The following is a 25,039-nucleotide window of genomic DNA, read 5'->3' on the forward strand; positions in this document are numbered from 1 at the left end:
GCATCAGATTACCTGTGTGCAGTGAGAGATGTCGTGACAAAGTCTGCTGTCGGCCAAACACTTTTCCACACACATCACAGGGAAAGAGCTGGTCGTTAAATTTCCAAGGTGGCAATCCATTTCCTGCCTCCAGCCCTAGTTTCTCTGTTTCTACACCAAAAAATGCATAAACAGAAAGTCGTATTTTAACAATTCTCAGGCTTCACTCAGATTTCACTCAGTAGAGTCCTGTAGGTGTTCTGTACAACACAATACCTCAACTGCATGCTGCGTGATGTGGCACAGGAGTTAATGTAAAAAGAAAACTTCTCCAGTGGTGGGAAACAAAGATTTCATAGAGCATCTTTCATATGTACTCTAAAGCAGATTATGTAAAGAGAGAAATCAAGACTGAGCCTGGCAAAGCATTAACCTCTAATTCTGTTTTTGTAGAGAGATCATTCCTTTGGCTTTCTGAATCACCCACCTTCCCTTCCCTTCCCTTGGTGCACGAAGTAGAGCTGGTCCGAGATGGTAGGTTGTTTTATCCTGCATTATTATTCATGGCTGAAGCGAGATTTTCAAACTTTTTCTTTTCTACTGACAGAGGAACTTTTGCTACCTGAGCAGTCTTCCATTGAAGGAGAACAGAAGATTGCTCAGACAAAAGTTAAACCAAGAGGATGCAGAATGCCAGTGAGGGGGTGGTATCTGGGGCAGGTGCTCCCCAGTACCTGCTGTCCTCAGGCATCACAATTCCCAGCAGCTTGGAGGGCCCTTCCATTAAAAAGCTGAGACCTGGAGATGGCCGTTATCTTTAAAGAAGTGTTTTTAATTGTTTCAAGAACAGAGAGAGAGTCTCCTGTACAAAAAGGCAACTCCACATAGCATAAAACAGACACGAAGGCACTCTGTATGGAAGTAGAGAGAAAAGGACAGGGAACAAGGAAGAGAAAACAGATACACAGTGTTTATAAAATAAGTTAAAAGTGTAGCCAATTTTGATCTGATTGGAGGGGAACAGAGAGCCAATGGAGACTGAGGATAGCAGTGACACTACTTAGATCACATGGGAAACAGTATCAGCAAGGCCTGTGTAAAGAAACATCCTCTGGGAGCGTCCTACTGTGCCTGAGGAGAAGGGACCACTGTAGTAAGAAGTACACAAAACCACAGGGACATTCAGCAGCTTTCTAAATACAACAGCCAGTGGGCATAGTTTGGTTTTGCTACTTTCTTTTGCTTAAAGACCTCCTATTTCCACTTGAATGAAAGATCCAACATTTAGAGCACCCTCCTCTCATCCCACCCCCGCTGTGTGACCGCAGCCCACAGCTAGCTCCACTGGTGTGTGTTCGCGTGGCATGATAGAGGAAAACTATTTGCTGGGATTTTCTGGTATACAGGAGAGGAACTGATGACAGTACAAAAATATCATACTGAGCTTAAGTTACTCTATCAGAGGTTGGAACAAAACAGTAAAACCCTCATCCCACAAAGCACTGAGGAATACCCACCTCCTCGCCTTCACACAGGCAACACCTCACTGACACAGTCACCTACCACTGCAAATTTGGCTACCATGTATGGAAGAGTCCCTCCTTCACAGTTAGGTGCCCAGACAGCTCTATTATGATTTATGCAAATAGTTGTCAACTATTCTAATTAATTTAAGCAATAATAAAACCAGTGCAGAGATTGGGGCAGAGACTCCACACAGCAAACTTAGGGATGGTCATGCTTGCCAGCTCCCTTTCAGCGGCTGTTACTTTCTTCTGTCTTCCTCTCCTCTCTATATATAATATTTAGTACAATGGAGGAATGATGAGGCACCTCTGAGTGCTAACATCCAACAACACATTTTTCTTAAAGAATGTCTAGTGAGAAAACAAGTTCTGCATCTTCAAAAGTAGTCATTTTGTAAAATTTAATAAAGTAAGAAACAGCCCCCAGGGCCGGTAAGTGACCTTTAACCTTCAAGAACTTCAATAACGAATGACTCTTTTTGTTAAGATCCTTAAGTTCAAAACAATGGAAAATTTGACTCTGTACTAATACTACAGATATTTTAGCAGAGCTTTTTGAGTACATAATCAAAACAGTGCTTCAAAAGAGGAATATGGTAATGATTATAGGAGAAGGTCACAAGGGTGCATGTTGCTTCAACACGGTCACAACAAAAACGAATTAATTGGGACACGGACCAAACAAGCAGGCTCAATTAAAAGTAAATAAGTCTCTTAACTATTCATTTCAGCATTAGTCATCAGCCCTCTTTTATCTCTTAAGAAGGTGAAATATAATATATTCTCTTCCCTATGGTGGATTTATATCTATGAGTTCTGGGAAGCTCATAGGAAGCTGGAAGAATATTAATTTTCTGATTATCTTCAGCTGGTGAAAGCTAGTCCCTTGCAAGCACCTGCATATTTTTTCATTGATACAAAAGAGGACACTGTGGGTGTTTTTCACATACTTCTATTTACTTTGAAGATGTATTCCTAGGGTCCTAAGTACAGTGCTTCTTTCTTTTGTTTCTCCTGAATCTTCTCTCTAAGGCAAAGTGCTTTTTCTACTCAGCAAGCTCCTTAGTTTGTTCATGGCAAACCAGAGCTGATCTCTGGTGCAGCCTGACTGCTCTGTGGGGGACTCCTCAGCTCCAGGGGAAACCACCTCCTTCCACTCCTCACCTCTGAGCAGCTCTGTCAGCAGCCCGAAGCCCTTTGTCCACTCTGCAGCAGTCCAGAAATCTTCCCAAAACGTACCCAGTAACTGACCTCACCAGTGACTTGAAGAATCAGGTGAGTCAACACCCACATTCAATCCTAGGCCTCTGTCTGTAGTTAATGCCACGGGATGGTGTTTTCTGAGATGTGAGTACATGTCCAGTGACAAAAAGACCATTATACCAGCTTGCACAAAGCATTTGCTATGTATCCCAAAGCACTTTACAGAGACAGTCAGCATTGGTATCCTTTAAGAATACCTTAAGTAGAGGTCATTCAGTGTCCAGGAAGAAGGTGAACTGAGACCAACTAATGTTAAATAATAATTCACCATTATGAGAGATGTCCGCACACAAACCCATCTTTCACCAAGGCATCCCTATACTAAAAAAAATATTAAGGACTTGATGCAGGATTTCTGCTTTAAACCAATATTCAACAGCAAATTCCAAAGCTTTAATGTTAAAAAAGCATCAATGACAAAATAATACTTAAATTATTTAACAAGTAATAGACTGCATTCCTTTGTGGGCTTTGGAGTTTAAAACAAAACATGCTTAGTAAAATGGAAGGCCTCTAAGTTCTCCAGCACATCAGTAAAAAGTAATAAAATTTTCAAACTCAGTATATTATAGGTTAGTAATAAAATTATTTTGAAATAGTTCTACAAAAAAGCTTTAAGGATTAAGAAGTTTTTAATGTTTTTAGGCTCAACAAATTTAGTGAAGTAAAACAAATACATTTTTATGGTCACCATTCCTGTCCTTCTGCCTCACCGCATATTGTTTCCCTACTAACCCCAAGTCAACCTCAGAGTGAATAGCTGTGTAAAGCTGATCATCCAGGATGGGGCTAGAAACTGGTGGGACTGTCACCATCTCAAGTTTCCACGAGGTGAAAATAAAGCAGAATGACTACAGAAACATCGTTCTGTCCCTCTTCCTGCCCTGCCAAATAGATTAATTTCTGGCAAATGAAGCCCAGCAGCTTGAGAGACAGTTACTGTTTACCTCTTTCCTAAGCTGTTAGGCACAATTCTGAACATCTACATATCTTCAGTTTTCATATTCAGTGGTGAACGTTTTTTTTAAATCCTCAAACCAGTAACATCCATATGGAGAACATATTCCCCATCTCTTCTGAAAAATCTTTAACCTGACTTTTGTCAAGAAATGCTGAGAGAGGATACCACATCTGGTTGAAGTTGTAAGTGAAGAAGAGAATGAAGTGTGACCCGAATACACAAATAACTTTCCAGAGTCACTATGTCAGCATTGTGACTGCCAGAAGTTCCCACAGGAAAAAAAAAAAAAGTTCCCAAGAGACTGGATTTGGACTCTGATGTGTGGTACTTTGATTACTTATTTTCTTGTACTTAACTTACTTTTTGATTACTGCTTTACAGTGTTTTATACTACATTATATTTTAATCTGTTGTTCAATGCCGTACCTAGCTTTGTAACTTTATATAAATAACCAAGAGAATGAAAACACTACTTAACTGAAAAAAATAAAGTCAAAAAGCAAACAAAACAAGTTGATGAAAGTGTCACTCAAAGAAGATAAATTAATATTTATAACTTTGGTTGGTTTACTGTCTGCTCTCACATCCTATAACTCACATAAACAGCTCCTTCTCTGGTTCATCTTCACATCTCCATAGACCTCAGAAGCAGAAGCAACAAAATCCACAAGGGCAGATCCTTACGTTCACACGGAATCCTACAGATATAAATTAAATAGACTGTCCTTTGCAACAGGTATTCCTTAAAGAGGTAGAAGTGAGAGGTGCTGATGAAACCTAACAAGAAAGGTCAATGTGTAGTATCTCTTTGTTCTTTTGAAAGTGTATGTCATGTCTATACTTGGGGTTATTCAGACAGTTTGACACCATGCAGATGGTCAAGAACATACCAGGTCAGTGTTTTTGAAAATTAGGTGATGTTCACCAAAGAAAAGTTCTGTGAAGGGAGAATACAGAGAGCGGTGGTTCCTGCAGTCAGGTAGGAGTGACCACGTTTGATCAGTCCTGCTTGCCGGCTAAATGTGGTGCAGAAAACAATTTAGATGTCTTGGAGATCTGGTGACAGAATAGTCACCTGGGGGAAGGCTGAGAGATAAGAGGGAGGGATGGTCAAACTCAGAACCAGACATAAATCTGGGAAAGGTACATGATCACTGATAAAGAAAAGGGGAATGGAAATGCTCAGTATCTCCCTCCTCATGCTCCCCAGAGAAAAACTTGATGCAAAGAATATGAGACACAGGAGGAAGCTCCCATGGGAGCAAAAATCTAAGAAACTGCACCAAAACAAAAAATGAATAAATTGACAAAAAACAGTGCCAGACAAAGTACCAGGTTTCTATGAGCTAATGGAAAGAGGAGCAACACATGCGGTGGGGCAGCTTTGCTCTGAAATATTTAGGACATTCAACAGTCATCTTGCAACTTTTGGTTGCTATCAGCCGGAAAATAGCTTGCAGCTAGCTTATCCTTTGCTGTCTTTCAAGTACCTCATATTTACTCAAGAGGAAAATATACTGTATGCAGTTCCATATTAATGTCACAAATGCTTGCCCCATTTGTAAGGTTATTTCTATTTTGTTATGTTTGAAAGACAAATAGTTCAAAAAATTATTTATTCAGAAACAAGGCGTTCAGGTCAGGCAGTCATGCAAACAGGGCTTTAAAAATTTTTTATTTTGTTAAAGGAATTTTCTTCTCCTCCCTGCATTCATCTGTGTTATCCAGTCTTCCTCCTTTCTGCAGTGCCCCATGATCAGAGATGCATTTTACTGCTTCAGAGCTTTCCACTTACATGTTCATCTATCATCTGTGGCAAGCACACAGTATTTAAAAATTGTGAACTCCTTTCATGGAATATGTAATTAAGACTCTACTGCAAGCTTGATGCTGAAAGCTTGCAAAGGGCTTGCAAGCTCAAAAATATATTGACTATATGAAGTTGCAGCTTGCCAAATACTATATATCTTACTCAATTCCCAACTTAATTTCACAGAACTTTCACTTGTGTCACCAGAATTCTTACTCTAATAGGTCAGTTAAAACAAATGGTGGAATTGTTCCAGATACTGTAGTTCCTGTACAAGATACATTCTTGCTAGTTATCTAAGCATTATCTAAGTTATCTAAATTGTGGTCTTGAGTGGTCCTGCAGCCTTCATTTCTCACTGGTGTGATGCCAGCATCACACCAACCTGTCTGGTCTTATTTTGCCATGCATCTTTGACTGTGAGCAGACTGATCCACTATTAGCCAGTGATAAGCAACTGATTTTTTGGCATAAAAATTCTCTATATTCCCCACAAAAATAAAAAGAAATAAGAATACCTTTTCTTTTAACACAAAATTCAGCTGGAATTCCAAGTTCGCTTGCCTGAATTTGTCCCTTTTGTGGGGTTTTCTTTTCATACCTTTTTGTAACTATTAAAAGCATTCAGTGCCCTCCCCTGTGACACCAATTCAAGCGCGCCTGTTCAGATTGCCTGTGCCTGTGCTCTAGGCGGGCCAGAGGTGAGCTTGTGTCAGCCTAGGGACCACCTACTGCCGGCAGCAGAGCCCAGTGCCCGAGTGAGTGTGTTCGAAGCACAGACAAAGGCAGGCAGGTCCATGTAGGCATGCCCTCAGTCACAGTGCGCACCAGGTACCAAAAGTTATTTGGAGAGATTTAACAATAACACCTTAATAATCAATAATAAAAGTTAACACAAAGATTATTGCCCAGACATAAGAACCCTAGTCCGCCTTGTGAGGGGAACATGTACTTTTGGTTTCATAAATCCTGAAAAACAGCATATAATCAGACTGTCTGCATGACAAACAACTGCAGGGAGAAAACATAGAAAGACTCATTACTAAATAAAACAATTTTACCAACTAAGTTCCAGGGGATGCTCTTCCTTTTTAGTTATTTTGCAACTAACTAACATTACTATGGAATAGGGTAAAAAACAGTAATGTTATTGTAATAATTCAAACACTTCATCATAAAGATCTTTGTCTGTTACAGAAGAAAACACAAGCCAAGCAATTTTACGTATCGGTAGTATATTGCTTATTTATGTTCTTTCTAAAAACACCCAATATGAAGCTCGGGAAGAAGCTCTCATGACCCACTAAAAAAAACATTAATATTGTGCACTGAGGTATACCAAAGGCACAATACCAGGCAACAGGACTTGAAGAGGTCACCGAAAAGTGATAGATAAAGATGTCAGTTTTTGTGAAAGAAATAAAAGTAGGTAAAAGATGAACTTTAAAAATGCTTCAGCAGAGGGACAAGGGAAAACAGTAACGCCCGCTTCTCTGCTGAGGCTGGACAGATTGCTCAAAATTGGACAGTCACAAGGTGAGAAGTCAGGGCAGACAAAATAGAGACACACTGATTTCAAAATGCAAGGTTGCTCCTCACCCTCTACCTTTGCTTCAAAACTATGATCTATTTTAACTTCATTTATACAACAGGGAACTCCTGACCAAGCAGCAAGGTCTGTGATAACCTTCATCTGTTTTACCAGACTTTGAGATTTGCTTTTATTGTCCGCTTTAAACTCAAACCTTGAGAAACAACCAAGTAGAGAGAAATCCTGCGGTCTAAAACTTAAATCAGTCTATGTTTGTAAATTTTGTAGAAGCTAGCTGGAGGTGTAGATTTTTCATAAACCCTAGAGCTGCAATAATTTTGCTGTCATTCCTTAAAAGAAATTATTTTTTATCACACATACACTATGACATTCAGTTGAGGATAACACTGGACGACACCCTCTATTCTTCTCAACTTCTATTACACTCTTTGTTGCTCTAGCATAAGGCATAAACAGGACTGTCTTGGTGGTTACTTCATTCCTTGCACAACAAAAAAATAAAAGAATAAAATGCCTGACATGCCAATATAAGGTGGGTACCAGTCCTGAGCTGTAATGTTAGTGACCAAAAAGTAGTAGTCATGAAAGAGTTCCTTTAGCTCCTTCTACTGGCTCCAGGAGTTTCTCCGTCACTTACAACTGTGACAGTTGGCAGTGTGACCTGTGGCAGAAGGTCAGTTTGGTTTCAAAGCTATAGCTGAAGCAATGCAACATGGTCCAGACAGAACCTGAATTATTTTTTCACCAAGGGAGTTGAGATGGTGCAAGAAAGGGATTGGAACCACCAAAAAATCTCCCCAAATAATGTTCTTAAAATCTTAACCAATCACTGTTGGCCAAGGGAGCAATCAATCGCCTAAGTAGCAAAAAACTCCATCATCATAACTTGACCTTTTTTTCTGTTTTAGAAATAATACCTATTGTAAATAAATACTAACTTCTGTATTTATTGCCAGATAGATAACCTGCTAACATGCTCTCTGTTGACTTTTCATGGTCTGCTTTATTTCAATATAAGAATAGAATACCCCCTGAATACATCTTCGTGATAGCTGTAAGATGTGCCCTAACGAATTTTCATCTGCTTCCCCTTCCAATGAAGGCCAAAGCACATGGCCCTTATATTTAGCTCATCCACTTACAGTGCTTATAACATTTACCTTGGCTGCCACAGCACTGAATCCATATGAACTTAGGAAACTACCGTCTCCTCCTATTTTTAAAATTCAATTAATTAATTTCCTTAATGTCAACAGAGGTTTCTATCCTTTGAATTTCTTTCCTACAATTCGCTTTAAAACTTCCTAAGAAACTCTTTTTTAAAACCACTCAGAGACCCTGATACACATTTACGACCATTACGGTATATATACAAATTTTACTTTTTTTTCCCTTTTGTTTTTGTCAATATGCCAATTTCTACTCTCAACTCCACCTGAAATGGCAGCTTTCCTTTCACACAGTGAAGGCGGTAATATCTTTAGGGCACTGTGCAGAGGCTAACACTTAGTAATCTTCATCCAGAATTCAGATACAAATACAAACAAATTGGCCTTTAGATCACATTTTTCTTCTCAGCCTTCTGCATCCTTTCCAGTGGAAGGGAAGCTGTAGCATTAGGGACACTGTAAGCTGGTGGCTGGAAATATCAGTGGGGGAAGGCAAGATAAAGCCCCAAACGCAGACCGGGTCCCTCACCCTTAGCTATCTGAATTAACACAAAAGATTCAAAACAGGATGAAAGTAACCGCAAACATTCAGCAAGAGCCACCTTTGGAGATTTCAGCAAGCTGCCCAGGGAGAGGTACTGCCCTTCCCAGGAAGTAGTTGCTGCTGCGCAAGAAAATGTTCCTTGTGCTTTTATTCTGGATTCCCCAAGCGATGAGCACAAGAATCTGCAGTCTCTGAAACCCAAAACTCACTTTGAAGAAAGCCTTACCTCCCCCTCCCGCGCGCTCGCTTTCTCTCAGACACACGCATCTGTCTGCAGACCAGCCTCTTCCTCCTCCTGCCCTACTCCCCCACCTGCCTTCTGGCCAGGCTGCCTTTGCAGGGCACCAGGGTAATCAGCTTGACGAGCGCCCCAAAGGGAGTTGACTAAAACCCCCAGGAATAACTAAGGCAAATTTTTATGCTGATTGAACTCATGCTCTAGAGGAAAAATGACTTCTTCTCCACTTTGCTTAGATTATGTTTAAACAATTGTCTTTTTCCTTTCAGTTGTCCCAGTAGCCTGATGAATTCTGTATTTAATTTACTCTTAGGCAGACAAATACTGTAGAAGACAACCTTGTACAAGATAAAAGATAGGTGAGGACTGGAGAGTCCCAAGGTAACTCTAAAAAGAAATGTCAGAAATGATGTGTTCCAATTCCTTTTGCAAAGCCAGAAAAGTAATTTTAAAATCTTTCTATTTCATATTGAGCCTGTATTTGGAAAAGTTTCATATCCAGGAAACAGCATGACTCAACGCTGATGTTCACTTTTACAAAATATTCTGATATTAACACAGACAAAAGAGGATATGAGACTATATATGGGTTTGAATAAAATGCAGTCTAAAACATAGCATTCTGAAGATTTATAAACCAAAAGCCTTGTCTATCAAACCTCTTTCAAGAGGTCATTTAATCACCATTTCAGCTTTGCTACTGAATTTATATCACAGAATTAGAGCTGGAAGGGACGTCAGGAGGCCATCTTGTCTTTTCCTTGCCCAAAGGCATGCCACCACACACCAAACATACCTGTCAGTCCCGACAGGCGCCTGTCTAACGTTTTTTTAAAAAATCCTCCGGTGACAGAGATTCCACAGCCTCCCCTGACACGTGTCCCAGTACATAACTATCCCGCTGCTGGGAAGTTTTACTTGGTGTTGAACTTAAATCTCCTCCGCTGTCATTTAAACCTGCTATTCTTTGTTCTGCTCATATGAACATAGATTTATTCTTTTTTTCTAATAGCTGTCACTTTTACATATTTGAATACCATTATCATGTCTCCCCTCTTTTCCTCTCCAGACTAAATAAACACAATTCCTTCAACCTTTACTCACAGCTCATGTTTTTTAAACCTCCGACCACCGCTGTCCTCCACATTGTTCTTGGATTACAGAACCCAAAATTGGATTCAGTCTCCAGCTGCAGAGCAGACGAATTACCGTATGTGCCTTACAGACACCATTCCTGGCATCTCAGCCGGATATTTGCCCTTTTTGCAATGCGAACATTGTCAGCCGCACGTACAGTCTCTGACCCAGACTAATGCAGATCCTTCCCTTAAGCTGCACTGCTTGGGCACTCATCACTCCCTCAAGTACTGAATTTTGTCCTCACTGAATTGAGTACTGTTTTCCAGACTGTTTCTTCAATTCATCAAGACAAGACTGAAATCTAATTCTGTCCTCTGAAGCGCTTATGGCACCTCCAAGCATGGTGTCACCATGTTTTCTGTGCCATCACTCACAACATTAAAGAAAAAACTGAATAATGTAAGAGTGAGCACAGACTCTTGCAGAGCCTCACCTGGCCCCAGAAGTTTGACAGCTACACTCTCCCACCCGATTATAGTTTCACCTCCTCAGGGTTCCCCCGCTTACTATGAGCATGTTGTGGGAGGCAGTACCAAAAGCTTCACTGAATTTAAGCAGTTTAATTTAAGGACCTGCCAACAACTATCTTTACGCTTCTTTCCGCACAAATCTCCAAGTTTGTTACAGTCGTCCTTCCTGAAGCCCAGTGCCTCTATTTAAGTTTTCTCTTCTTCCTTTCCTAAAAATCATGCTCTATCACTTCATGGCCATTCTTAGCCAACTTCCCTTCTATTTCCTGCATCAAAACACAGGTGCAAGAACTTGCTGGACAGCCTTGCATTGTGCTGGATTCTTTTTCCAGCAGAGGACAAGGTAGATAAACTCCCACATAAACTCATTCTGCGCTTTGGATTAGCATAGCTGCTCAGAAAGCACTTCACAAATTTGATATCCACTTGTGCTATATATTTAAAAGTATTTTACTTAAAAAACAACAACAACATTTGCTGTGGAATAACTGTTAGAGATTCAGAAACAACATCTCAAAATGGTAAGAGGTGCCAAAATTTCAAAGAATAAAAAAGTAATTGCTAAGTTTTATTTTTCCATGTGCGATGAAACAGTTACCTTTGGCTGTATTGCCTTGGAGTTGATGTTGGTGATATTTCTTAACAGCCTCTGTGCGCTGGGCTTAATGACTGGGGCATAGTAAGGGTTTATTCTGAATGAAACCAGAAGGTGTTTGTTCTTGTTTATTCTGAGTGGAATGATTCTGTTCTTGTGTTCTTTACCATGAGAATGATCTCGCTTCAGCAGGAGTTAACACAAAAGGGAAATGAAATGAAACGAAAATGAAAATACGTATTTTTGCCTGTATGAGAAGACTGTGAAGTGTAAGAGGGAAAAAGTTGCCCTATGTAAAGATAGCCTGTAATGAAACAAGGATCACAAGTTTCAGGTAAAAGTCAGGTACCTTTCAAGACAGCCATTGGACATGGACCTGAATGTAATTCTTTCTGTTTTTCTATTTTAATTTACATCTTTCATCTTGAAGGTCCTGTAAACTATTTCAAAAATAATTAGTGCGGTGACCTCACAGGGAAAAGAAGTAGCCACTGTGCACCCATAAGAATTCATGCAGAGTCCTGCTCTTTAGCAGGTGCTTTATTGAGAGGGGACCGGCCAATTCACCAAGTTCCCTGCATCCCTCAGAAAGATCTGAACAAATTCCCCTATTTTAATCGGCCAGTAAATAACGATGGTTGAGAAAAACTAAAGCATGTACACAAACTGTGCATGCTACACACTCCAGTTGTCCTGTTTTAGCCAAAGAATGCACTGTGCATGTCTGAGAAAGTGGAGATTTGATGGTTTGAAATGGTCTGTCCTGCACAGTAATACTTTCCGTTCTGAAAGGTTTAGTCTGCTGAGACCTTGATAGTTATGAAGACTGTGGTGGCTGCTCAGGAGATAGTCGCTGTTACCATATCACAGACCAGCAACACACATGAACTAAAACATCAGCAGGCCCAGAAAGAGTTGCAAGGGAAAAGAAGTGCTGTAATCATTGGCAGCCAGGTTGGTTATGACCCCATTAAATGCATCAGGAATCTGCAACCCTCTGCTCAGTGACTGTAGCAGAAGTTGGTTGTCAAGGCAGCTGGGTGCACTGCACACGAAGGCTGCACTCAGACGGATAGTCATGGCAATTTGAAGACAGGATGCAATAGATAAAGTATGCTAGAGCTAGAACCACTGTAACAGTTTAGCAGTGAATTGTATTGAACAAATCCTGTCAAATCTGTCTCTCTTTGGAGACCTATGCCAAGCACAGCCCACTTCTTCAGCAGTCCAACTATCTTGCTTTCCTAGAGCCACCTGCTACAAGCTGTAATGAGTTATCTGTCTCTTGCTATCAGACTTTAGAAAGCAACCATGATGGCTGATAATCCTTAGCCTCTTTAAGGATGCAAAGACAGAGAGCACACACCAGATAATGTGTAACCCAAAATAAATCCTTTATGTGTGAAGAATCACAGTAAAATGCATATTGGAGATGAGGAACTAGAATCAGTTACTTAGTTTCATCTACTCCTCTGTCACACTTCATTTCCCACCACCTATGAGACTGTCATATAAGTTGGATATGTCAGTGATCTTTCCAGAATTTTTCCTCGTGTACCTGCATAGATTTGTAAACAAATTTTAAAAAGTACCTGGCTGAATCTCTAGCTACACCCAAGAGCAGTACAGGAAGAGGAATAAAATTAATAGGTTGCCTTTGAGGACCAACAGAACTAGACTTTGTAAGGTTTAGTGAGTACTAACATCATGTTCTGCAGGCAGTGATGAAAGCAGTGTAACACCTACCCCCAGCACCACTTTCAACTAGCACATTTCACAGAACAGCAGAGGTGGAAATGAACAACAGGACCAAATGCTTGATGGACCATGCCCTGCATGGTGAATTAAGTGGCACTCTACGCTTTTGCACTTGGCCAGAGAAGCCAAGAGGGCTCAGGCACTCTCATCATCAAGAAACTGAAGGGGTCACTTATCTAATGCCCTGGGTGGGCAGAGCTCATAACTCAGACCAAAACTGAAAACCAATGAAATGACCATAAGCACCAATAACGAGACAAAGTAGGGGAAAATGCACTATATAACTCAATTCATGCACAAGTGCACTGCCTGTGCAACTACAATAACTTTTAATAATAAAAATTGCTGTTCCATCACAGAGACAGAAACTGCTGTCAGGATTGTGAAATACTTCTTTTAGACTTTCAAGAGCCTGAAGTCCAGCAAAGGGCCATGAAGATGAAGAAGGGACTGGAGCATCTGCCACACAAGAGGCTAGGAGAGCTGGGACTGTTCAGCCTGGAGAAGAGAAGGCTGATCTTATCAATGTGCATAAATATCTGCTGGGAGGGGGGTGGGGGTTAGGAGTAAAGAAGAAGCCAGTTTCTTCTTCACTGGTACTGACGGACAGGACAAGAGGCAACAGGCACAAAATGCAATACAGGAGATTCCATTTAAACATACCCAACTGGACGTGGCCCAGCACAGCCTGCTCTCGCAGCCCCTGCTTTGAGCAGGGAGGCTGGACTAGACAACCTCCAGAGGTCCCTGTCAACCTCAGCGATTCTGTGAAAAATAATGGCAACGTGGGTTCACATCTGCTGCTGCTGTAAAAGCATTACAAAACCAATTGCTTGCAATTGTGCTCTTAACCTCCAGTTTTTCTTTAAAAATTCTAGCATTTAGGACTGTGAAGAAAGTCTTCATAAAGTGAACAGAGGATTACCCCTAATGCAAAGTTTTAAGCTTTTTGGCAGATGTAAGCAAACAAAAACTGTAGGAAGGTGTGAATTGTTCTAATTAACTCCATGGGTAGGTAACTGGGAAGCTATACAATGGCAATTTAAATGTCAACATTTCATTGCTGATCACTTTAGCAGAAATCCTTAGGGTTTGCACATTTCATAATTCCCTAAGGACCAGCACATTTTCCAGGGTTACAGAAGTGCCAACAGCCCCCTACACAGAAATCAAAATCCCAGGGTTTCCCTTTGTTTCTACAGTGTAGTTACAGTTGGTCTCAGGGACAATATAAGGTAAGTTAGAAAGTCTGGCAGCAGGCTAAAAGAGACCAAGGAGGAAAACAGTTGCTGGCAATATGTGGCAAGATGGAAGCTATAGCCAGACTTACTCTAACTTCATATTCAATTTATTAAAATCCTTACTTTCTTAACTAACCTAACGATGACCCAGAATTCAGAGCTAGCCATGGTGGATTGCTGCAGTTCAGTTTGCTGGAGAGCACAGGAGGTCAGAATCACAGTATGGATACTGCCAGAAATACTATATATAAATAAGAATGTGTGGAGATCAGACCAAAAGAGCTCTTGCTAGCTATTTTCCAGACACTTTACAAGGATGCTTTTTTCAATGACAGTCACAGAAGAATGTAACAAGGTAAGTGTGGTCATAGCCACATCAATCTCACATAAATGCTGCAATTTCACATGGCTGAAAGACATGTCTTTGCCTTCACCCTACTCCCATCCCACATTCCCAACAACTTTTAGAAAAGAAATTAATTAGTTCATTAGTTCCTCTGATCTGGCCTGCAATGTTGCCACACAAATGTTAGTACCACTATGTTGGAGAGTGTGCAAATATATGGTCAGGTAGTGAGTAGATCTGCTCCTTTTAATAAAATAAAGTTACTGTGGAACGACTGCTTTAGAGAAGAGATGGACAAGAAGGGTGCAAGTATGAAGGGTAATCAGGAAAAACGTGTACATCTAATGAACAGTCCTTTAGTTACAAAGAGGCTCTGATGTATCTTCCAAAAAGGAACCTGAGGTCAGAATAAAATGTTTTTTTGATTTATTTCATTTAAGTAAACACCAAAAAAAATAGCTGTGGCACCAGTGGACAGAATTCAGAGTTAGGGATATTCATGGATTAAAAAACTACCTCCTCCAATCCCAAAAGTCTATTCTAGCCATGTGAAATTCATTTACTACAATCAACATTACAGTTTTGCAGTGAGCATTACATTTTCCACAAAAAGAAGAAGAATTTTTTGAAAAATTGCTAGAATTTTCCTCTGTAGATGAGTCAAAGTAACTGAGGCTGTTTCAAAATTTGACACTCTGTCAATGAAGGAAAATGCAAGGTACTTGCCTAATAGGGGAGAAAGTAATGAAACATTATACTACAGACAAACACATGTGGAGAAAATATACACTCAAAAACCGTGTTTGGAGCCTTCACCAATATTAACGAACTGACTGGAATAGAAATAGTGAAAAATCACTCATCTGGATTTCATGAAGGCAGGTATGATTTACAGAATGAGTCAGTGAGATAGTGGAGAACTATCAAAACGCATGAAAGATTCCTTGTGCAGGAAAGCCTGCACAAGATCAAGTTTTTAGTTTATCTAGCGATCCAGACTGAACTATATAGTTTGGCATACAGCTAAACTCTATTCTGTCAAAAGAAAACAGTCTTATAAGACAGGAGACAAAAATGCCCCTTTTCAGCAACTGTTTGAACTGAAAAATTCCATTTCTTCTCCCTTTTTGCTTTTCACTAGGCAAAAAAAAAAAAAAAAAAAAAAAAGGCCATTTTTTCTATTCTTAAAGGCAAAAGCTGAAACTACTGAATTGTTTCATGGTCAATTTAAAATCCAAGATATAATATCATGGAATAACGTAAGAATGAAGTTTCATCTCTGATTTTACTCTTCTCATTTCCAATTAAGAGGGGTTGACTTACTGTTAATGTGAAATAAAAATTATATTCTCAGAAAGGTCCCAGTGAATTGCCATGCACAAAATGAAAACTAGTCTAATGAATCAATGCAATACAGAAAAAAGAAAAAAAGTTGTTTTCTTAAAATGTGTGGATATGACTTTGATACTGTGGTAATTTCTGTGAAAATTGTGTTTTATTGATATGATCAATAATTCCTATGAGTAAAGTCTTTTTCATCATTCTCAAAACATGTGGACATCAATACTATCTTACTTTATTTTCTGGGCAAAAATGAGCTTATTTGGAAAGCAACTGTAATCCAGAAAAGTCTATATAACCACAACTGTCTTTGCAGGTTTATTACTGTACAAAATGTTTTAAAAAGGGTAGGGGAGTAGTTTCCCAAATCTACCCAATATTTTTGAACTACCTACTATAAAAAATTACTATTGCCCCTCCTCAGAATATTAAAAATTCACCACAGATTATCAGGGAGTTACCGTCACTTCTGCTGGACTGCTGAGTCCTGTTCTGACAGCTGTTGGAGATTTCAATTTCATTTCCTAGGTTACCAGACTTAAAAGCTGCTGCATGATAATTGCTTCTCCTGCCTGTGATACTGCTGCTGATCAGTATTACTTTACCTTAATTTCAGGCCAAATTCATTCCTGTGTCATTATTTATTTCATTTTTTTTCTCCTGTAAATGCCCTGATCAGTGCATTGCTCTCACATATCTTTTAACAGGTCTTTCCTAATTGTTTCATACTCCTTGGGGACCTTATATACTTAGTGCCCTACAAAGAGTGCTCTTCCTCTTTAATTCCTGATCTTGTAACTTATACATTGGCTAGGAAGAAAAGACAAGTGGTTTGCACTGAGAAGAGAACCACTAGGCTTAAGGGCTTTTAGTAAAGGAAATCTCAAGGACTGAACTTTGGACTAATCATACTTATAGGTCCTCTTTAACAGCTTCAACACAAAAAGACAGGATTGCATTAATGAAAGAGGTATCATTGATATGCAGAAAGTTCAGAGTATCAAAGAAATAATCTTGAGAACTAAAGTAACAAGTGAAACAATACAAATTACAAGATTGAATGTCTAGGAAATAGTAATAAGAATTTTTGTTGCGTGCTGCAGAATCATCATCAGCTGAAATTGAAAAGGAGAAGAAAAAAATGTGTTACTAGTTGATTAGTGGATGAATTGTGAGTCATTAGTGCGTTGTGCTTTCAAAGACTGCGATGAACCAGGAGAGGCATTGCCATTACACATATGGGAGATTTCTGAACAAATCAATGGTAATACCCTCTCTAGATAGCATATATAGTTCTGAGTACTCACAGAAATTTATTTCCCTAAATACAGGCAGAGAAAGGCTATAATGATCAGAAAACGGAGAGCCTATCATATCATACTAAAAGAGGCTAAAAGAGTTTGGCTGGCTTACCTTGCCAAAATGAAGACAGGGTAAAGGGGATATAAGACAGCACATCAGATCGCGAATATCACAAAGGAGAAGAATGATCAAAGCTGCAGGACACCATTGGTAAAAGAACAGAAGTAAACCTTGCTATGAATAAATTCAGGCTTAAAATAAGAGTGGTCCCACCCCTACAAAAGGGTGAGCTTCTGAAACACAGTCCTTACACAAGTAGTAAGGATAGGTTTAAGACAGACCTTAATAAATTAATGAATGAGATTACATAACATAGTTATCTATTATAGAAAAGGTTTGAACTTGTCACAAGATATTTTACTGTCCTATGGTCCTGTCACTTTTCCCAATTCCTCTCCAGCTAGGGTGCCAAGAAGTCTGCAGACAGAAAGTTCGCAGGAGTCTCGGAAGACAAGCATCTATATTGGCACTTCCTTGGAAAGAAGCGGTACATACAAGGGGTTCCACCACGGCCACCCAGATGAAGGGGCAGTGAAAGCTTCCTCACACCACTCTGCCCAACTGAGTCACGCCTGGTCCCAGAGAGCTGGTGCAGAGCAGCAGCTCAGACCCCACGCTTGTTCAGCAGCCACCACTGGCTGTGGTGACAGTGACATAGAAGGGCATTTTCAGATATGGGCTGGGCGCTGCTTACTGAACACTCCTCGCCATTAGCAGTTCATCTCATGACCTGAAGATGACATTGAACCATGAATTTCCTGTCACTTTGCAAGCTGTTGATGTCTGCTTCTTATTATACTGTTTCAAGGATGGAATAATCCAAAGTAAATCTCAAGTGAAGGCATCCCCTTTACCAGTGGGACACCACATACGCATTTCCATAACATACTCTTTTACATCCTGTTGGCCTGTACAGTTGTTTGTCACCATTCCTTTACTCTACTCTCTGCAGAGTTAAAGCTTTATCTGACCTATCCACACTACTACCTGGAGCACTACTTCTTGCGAGGCTGAAACTAGTAGCAAAAATATACCTATGACTATTCTATTCTATTCTACTGTTCCTTTAAATAAATTTAACATTTGTAATTGATTAAAAATTTAAGTCACATCTCTGGTGCTACTGTGAAGTTGCACTTCAGGTCCAAGAATGTATTATGAAGCTGAGAAAAATCAAAATCTTTTGAATGATGTGAATTATATGGTTGTTCCAAAAATAAAAATGAAGCAGAAACTGGCAGTTTTGATTTTCACCATACATATTGCCCTTATGTATGGTAGCCTTAAAATCACAGAGCAATATGGATTATAATACACAGACCTATCCAGGTAATACCTACATTCCATATGGTAGAATATGGGACAGCATGAACATGCCTAATCCAGTTCTTAAGTAGCCCTTCTAACACTCCAGGATATCCTAAGCAATTATATATCTTACATCTTTTAAACAAAAGATTAAACATGTTACCAGAAACAGTCTGCAGTTCCAGTGGCCTCATTTAAAGTTAAGTCTCATGGAGAATTAGAAATCTTACACATTCATCTTGGTAGGATGCATGAGAATTGCTGCTAGAGGCCATGTCCTTTGAGGTATCGAGCACTGCCTGAGGAATCCATGAGTTCTTGTCTTTCATCTGGGCATATGAATATTCCATGTTATGCCAAGGTCAAAAGTCAGGATTGAAGCGATAACCTGGCTTACATTTTAATACTTAAATGTACCACACCCGATCTGGTTCTCTTAGCCCTGGGTTACAAAACCTGCTACTTCCCTGAGAAAGCATGATAGAGGCTAGCTTGAAGACCTCTGTCATTATGCTATGAATTTTCTTCTTTCCTGCCATGCATATTTACTCTTAGACAACATCTAGCTTTTAACCTCATCTGCCACTTCACAAGCTGTCAAATGACTATTCAAGCATTAAAAAAAATGAAGGGTCTGTTAAGTTGTAAATTAAATGACAGTCTGTAGCTGAAAATTAGCAGTAACGTGCCTAAAACTTTATTGATTGCTAAGAAAAGGTGAATAACCCCACTACTGCTGGCAGTGTAATTATTGACCTTTAGAACTCAAGAGCTATTAATTTAAGAACAGATAGCAGTGAATTAGCAAACAACAGTTCCTTTGCAACAGGGCAGTAAAGGCATGTATGAAGTTTTTGCATGTGTTCACTAGCACCTTGAAAGGTATTGTTATATGCCTGTATTTTCTGTTTTACTGCAGAATATAATCCAAGCTACATCTGGACATATAATGCCTGTCAACTAGTTCAGAAGATCAGTGTGAATGACCCCATGGATACTGAAGCCTTTCAGTATGTTTTAAGAAGAATCTTTCCAAAAAGGTTCCTAAATTACTACTGTTAAGGGCAGGAGAATTGTGTTGCACAGCTCAGCCATTCTGATCATCTGTATTGCGAGAGATGGAGAAATGGAAATGACCAATAGCAGTAGAACGGCAGACAGCAATCAGGCATGACTAAAGTTCCTTTAAATATGCGATGCACACAAAAAAGCTCTGTTAACATCGCTGAGCTTTATCTGTTACAGACTCTTGGTTTCAATGTACATTTCAGAGATATAGTAATACAAAGCTATTAAAACAAATGCTTCAGCAATTATAAGAAAACTTTTTTTGTTGTTCTTAGCAGTAAGTACTGGTTGTGATAGAGAGGATTGTTTCCTTTTGACAAAGCAGAATGCATTTTTAAGAAGAAAAAAAAAAAAGCTAAACTAGAAGTAATGAAAGAAAAAGGTATCTGACCTGGTGCAGATGTCCTTCCATGAAGAGCTGTTTCGTTAGGCAGCAGATCTTTTGAGTTGGAAGTGAATGGTGATTGTCTAAATGTGTCCTCGGAAAAGAAAGGGCTATGGGGAAAATAAGATGTCTTTTTGTAAACAAAATAGCAATCGACATAAGAAATAAGTATGACTTTTGACCCTAATATCTTAGTATTATAACAAATATAATGTTAAAAGCCTGTATAATTTACAGAATTCATGCTGAAAGATACGCAGACTGCGAGGGAAGGTGTGGTGAAGAGGCACGCTTTGGTACAACTGCACCTCAGAATGAAGACTGAAGTCTTCCCAAAACATTTCAGTTGCAGCATTTCAACATCTCAAATTGGCACTATCACATCACAAGATGGATTGTGAAAATTAATGTTTCAAGAGTTTGTATTCTACTTTCATATCTCGGGAAGGCAATGTGGACAGGTGGAAAATATGTTATTACATATTTTAGGCTATTTAAAAATCTGATGAATATAGGAATTATGTTCAAAACAAAACTATGCAAATTTTAGGTTAAGATGCTGAATGGTCCTCCTTTAACATGGCATTCCACATGTGAAATTAACTCCACTAATTCTCTTTTCAAAGCAGGAAACAATTCATATAAACTAACTGAATGGGGTGAGTTCTCAAAGAGTACTAACTGCAAAAATCATTTTGAACTCATCTCTACTTTAATCCAAAAAGTATAAGGTGTTTCGGTTTTAATTAACAGGCAATAAAAAGTTAGTTTCAATACCGAACAAGTATTTCTGTTCTCAACTAAAAATCATAACAAAAACAAGGCTCCCTTGTCTACAGCACAGACAATAGTTAGAGGTACATCAAAAAAAAAAAAAAAAAAAAAAAAAAAAGCTGTTTTCCAAGGTAGTGTATTTCATCTACATACAAAGCATGAATTTCTTCTGAGTAAAATGAAGACTACATTTAAATTTGATCTCTACTGTACTGAGAATCCATAACAAGTTGGTGTATAATAGGTGTTTTAAAGGCGTAGGACAGGAGCCCAGCTCACTTCTGCAGCCTGCACTTACTCAGTAATAAAATCCAGGAACCTCTACAGGGTAAGGAACATAATATCAGGTTTTATGAAGTGTTGCACAGTGGGGAGTCCAGACCCAGCCTGCATGTGCCAACAGTACTAACCAAAGTAAACTAACTGGCCCAGACACACGAGGTGTCAAGTCTTCACAATGACATACACATAAATCTTCCCTTCTAAATTCTTTCTGCAGAGAGAGAGCAATGCATTCTACACCGATTTGTGTTCACAGTCAGACCTCTTTTGCCATTGTCAAGCTTGTTGATAATTACAGTCAACCTGCTCTAACAACACTTTTGTAGTCACATTACTTACTCTTCCTTTAATTTTTGGGCATCATTCATTTTGTGCTGTTTCATATGGGACATTTAATGGGATATTTTGATATTTCTACAAAAGTTTGAACATAACCACAAATATGCAGTCAACATTAAATTGTGCTGGAGTTAAGGTGTGAAACTACCTGAAACCTGAACAGTTCGATGTATGCAGACAGCTGAACAATGTGCAATACTCACGAAAACAAATAATTAATCAGGCTAATGCAAACAGCTCCAGCCCACATGTATAAAACTTAACTTTTTCCAAGACTCACACTCCCACTCAGGGGTAACATAATATAAAACAGATTAACGCTCTATAAAAACATGGCATCATTTACTGCAACATTCCTCTCACTAGTTTAATAATGATCTGAAAGAAAAACACCACCAACAAAAATTTATTACTGTTGTAACTCTTCAGAATCTTGTAATCTGCTCAGGTTTCCATGTTGGCCTGCCTGTTTGCATCTTCGATTCAGTCACTGGGATGCTGCTCATTGCTGATTCTAAGCAAAATGGATGATACAGGGCTCATCTATTTCAGGCAAGGCCATATATCATGAGCAGGCTGCTGCTGAAGACTACATCATGTTGAGGTCTCAAAGATTTCCCTCTCTGCCATCAGCCTCTGCTAAATTACAGAGCCGTGCTTGAATACCTCTTTTCTGCCCTCCTCTAGAATGGCAGCTGAGTCTCTTCAGTGTCAACCCTATTACTGCTTTTGACTTCAATGGATGTGCACTCCAATTCCCAATGCAAAATATGGAGGGAGGAGTTCCTGCTTCATAGTAAGAAACTAATAAACTGTTCTCAATCACTGTGCAAAGTGTCTTCTGAAGAGGATTAAGTTCTAGGATTTTTCTTTCTGGTTGTACCTTTCCAGTTTTATGGCTACAGTTTTCTGCTTCCTAGATGAAAGAAATTCATCCAGGCATCTTATGCTGGCACGCTCACTTCCAGTTCATTTGCTTCTCCACTTTCCATCTTTGAATCGCAGATGGCAGGCTTTACCATCTCAGCCACTGAACCGCGAGGAAACCTGGCCAGTTTTGGCACCTTGAACAAAGTCCTATGGAAGTATATGTCTGCAAAGTCCAGGAATACTCACAGGAGGAACAGCAACAGATAGGTGAGAGTTAAAACTGTTAATATGGAATAGGACAGCAAAAAGTACCACTATACCCCTATCTTACTGGGTTTTGCTGATTTAAGATTCTTACCAATGATAGTCAAATTCCTCCACTCCCCAGCTACTCACAGGTGGACAACAGTGACCTCACCTTGGCTCTCTGTAGCTTTCAGCAAACTTCACATAACAATCATGATTGAAATGTCTTCCTGTCACTACTCCAGATGTAGGCTGGTTAGCCAAATTAACTGCACATTTTCTTAATGCAGCATTAGTGCCTCTATCCTCCACTGGCTGCTCCATCACATTCTATTTTTGAAAAGGTGTCATACACTCGCCATCAAGTAAAGACTTCCAGCTGGTATTTTTGTTTTGTTTTGCTTTTTGTCAAGTCTTTTGAGTCAATCTGTTTGAACTTGCAGGATTTAGTAGACTGACTGACTTCCCATTAGTGAGCTCTGGCTCTTCTCATTCATGTCTTCTTCTGTTGATAGGTAAGACAAGAAAAGCACCCGGAAGAACTGAATCAGGCACTCAGCTTTTCACACCCTGGTGGGCAGCAGCCATTATCAGGACTTCTCAGTAATATTCAGCGTAAGCTTGACAACAACCAGCTCTGCTACCCTCATACAAATTGGCAGCCAGAAGAAGGCACAGTTATCTTTTAACAGTCCTCAGCCTTTCTGGTCTGAATTATCCTTGGTAGATAATCTCTAGGGGTCCTCACACTGGTCTTGCTAGTGACATCATGAGACACTGAAATCTATTTTCACCTGACTCACAGTATTTATCACCCCCTCCCCACAACGCACGCTGGATGGTGAATGCATAGTTGGACAAGACATGATGCATTTATCTCTGCACGTAACTCTCAGGTTTATGCTTTGTAAGGAGTCACAAGAAGGCTATACAGTCTGAACATTCCATGAAATCCCAAACTATCAAATATGGAGAGCATTTACAGTAGCCAGAAGTTAAAAGCTTAATTTAATTCTCTTTCAATTTGTAAAATCAAAAGGTCTCTACCTGTACATTTACTGAGCTGGTCAGTTTACTAAAAACAAATTTATCACAGTTACGATGAATGAATGGGATGGATCCAGGAATTTAAGAGCAACATATTTTAGAGTTATTTTCTTCTGCAACTGAAATGTTTTTGAAGTTCTGTCTAGACAAAGTCATCTTAATTACGAGGCATTCTGTAGAAGGGGCTGCAGAGGCACAGAAGGTCTTAGTCCATCTCCGAAGGAACTCTTCACTACTTCAGCATGCTCAGTCTCCAACCCATCCACACTGACCAGGGAACTTTCAGGTAGGAAATATACATGCCCTTGCCCCCAGGGCGAGGTGAGAGCTGAAGAGGGTATCAAAGATTTAAGTTTTGGACTTGGCACCCAATTCCTGCTTACTCCTCACCATGGGGACCTAAATCTTTACTGACTCTTGCTGCCGCTCGTTACATAAGATGATGTTTGAATTTTCTCATAGAGACACCTCACTTTGCTGCTCACTTATATTTAAACAACTTGTGGCCTTGCTCCCGGCCAAAATACTGTAAAGTGCATATTTTTTTTAACAGCATGTGCTCTATGTGCTCTAATTGAACCACGTTTTAAATTCCTGTACAATTTCACTTACTTCATTAATGCGACTGTAATCTTGATCAAATGTTTCATTAGCATTGTCTCTTACAGTCTGACTTTTTAAAATTCATCTCTGGAAGACATTGAGATGATAAAAATACTCAACTGAAATTTTATTCAAGAAATCCAAATCTGACAGAAGACTGAATCATAACACCTCTTCTTACATTGGTCCATGTCTTAAAATCCAGTTGTCAGCCTGTTCTTCTCTCAAGCACTGCATGTACTATGCAATTTCTTTCAAGGTTCATTTTTTGCAGAAAAAATAGAAAACACAATTCTTCACATGATGCATACTTGATCAGAGGAGAACAGTAATTTTGGCACAGAGGCCTTTTGTCTCAGGGACTCCAAACAACCACATCTATAGGCATAATTTTTCAGGCATGGATTACATTACTGCATGAAAATATCTTACACCTGTAATATCAGGTGACATTTGCAAGAAATACACATCTGAGTTCTCAAGGCAACATTAACCAATGCCATTTGCACTACAACTCTACAAATAACAATGGACCGTACTTACCTGGTTGTAGTTCTGATGGTATTATCCTTATTGTGATTGTGCTCTTTGCTCACCTTTTCTGCAGAGGAACACATATTTTTTGTGATTAGCTTGTGTGTGTGTGTGTGTGTGTGTGTGTGTGTGTGTGTGTGTGTGTGTGTGTGTGTGTGTGTAGATAGATACGTATACACACACACACACACACATATATAATACAAATAAATAAGTCATATTTTCTGTATTGGGTTCTATTCAGTAGAACTATTTTAATGCTCTTTCATTACAGAGTATATTCCAGAA

The 25,039-nt window shown here is 39.4% G+C and overlaps 1 protein-coding gene across 3 annotated transcripts in view; it reads right to left on the reverse strand.

Annotated features, from left to right (window-relative positions):
* ZNF827 (zinc finger protein 827) overlaps positions 1–25,039 on the reverse strand; it is a 107,184-nt gene that overhangs the window by 14,437 nt on the left and 67,708 nt on the right. For all 3 annotated transcript variants that reach the window (XM_064510774.1, XM_026106108.2, XM_026106109.2), the window contains exons 7-9: positions 24,761–24,818; positions 20,063–20,166; positions 13–150 (exon numbers count right to left, since the gene is read on the reverse strand). In XM_064510774.1, the coding sequence (XP_064366844.1) occupies positions 13–150; positions 20,063–20,166; positions 24,761–24,818 (300 nt within the window). The remainder of the gene's footprint in view (positions 1–12; positions 151–20,062; positions 20,167–24,760; positions 24,819–25,039) is intronic.

This window comes from Dromaius novaehollandiae, chromosome 4, assembly GCF_036370855.1.
Source record: "Dromaius novaehollandiae isolate bDroNov1 chromosome 4, bDroNov1.hap1, whole genome shotgun sequence".
Classification (NCBI taxonomy): Eukaryota; Metazoa; Chordata; class Aves; order Casuariiformes; family Dromaiidae; genus Dromaius; species Dromaius novaehollandiae.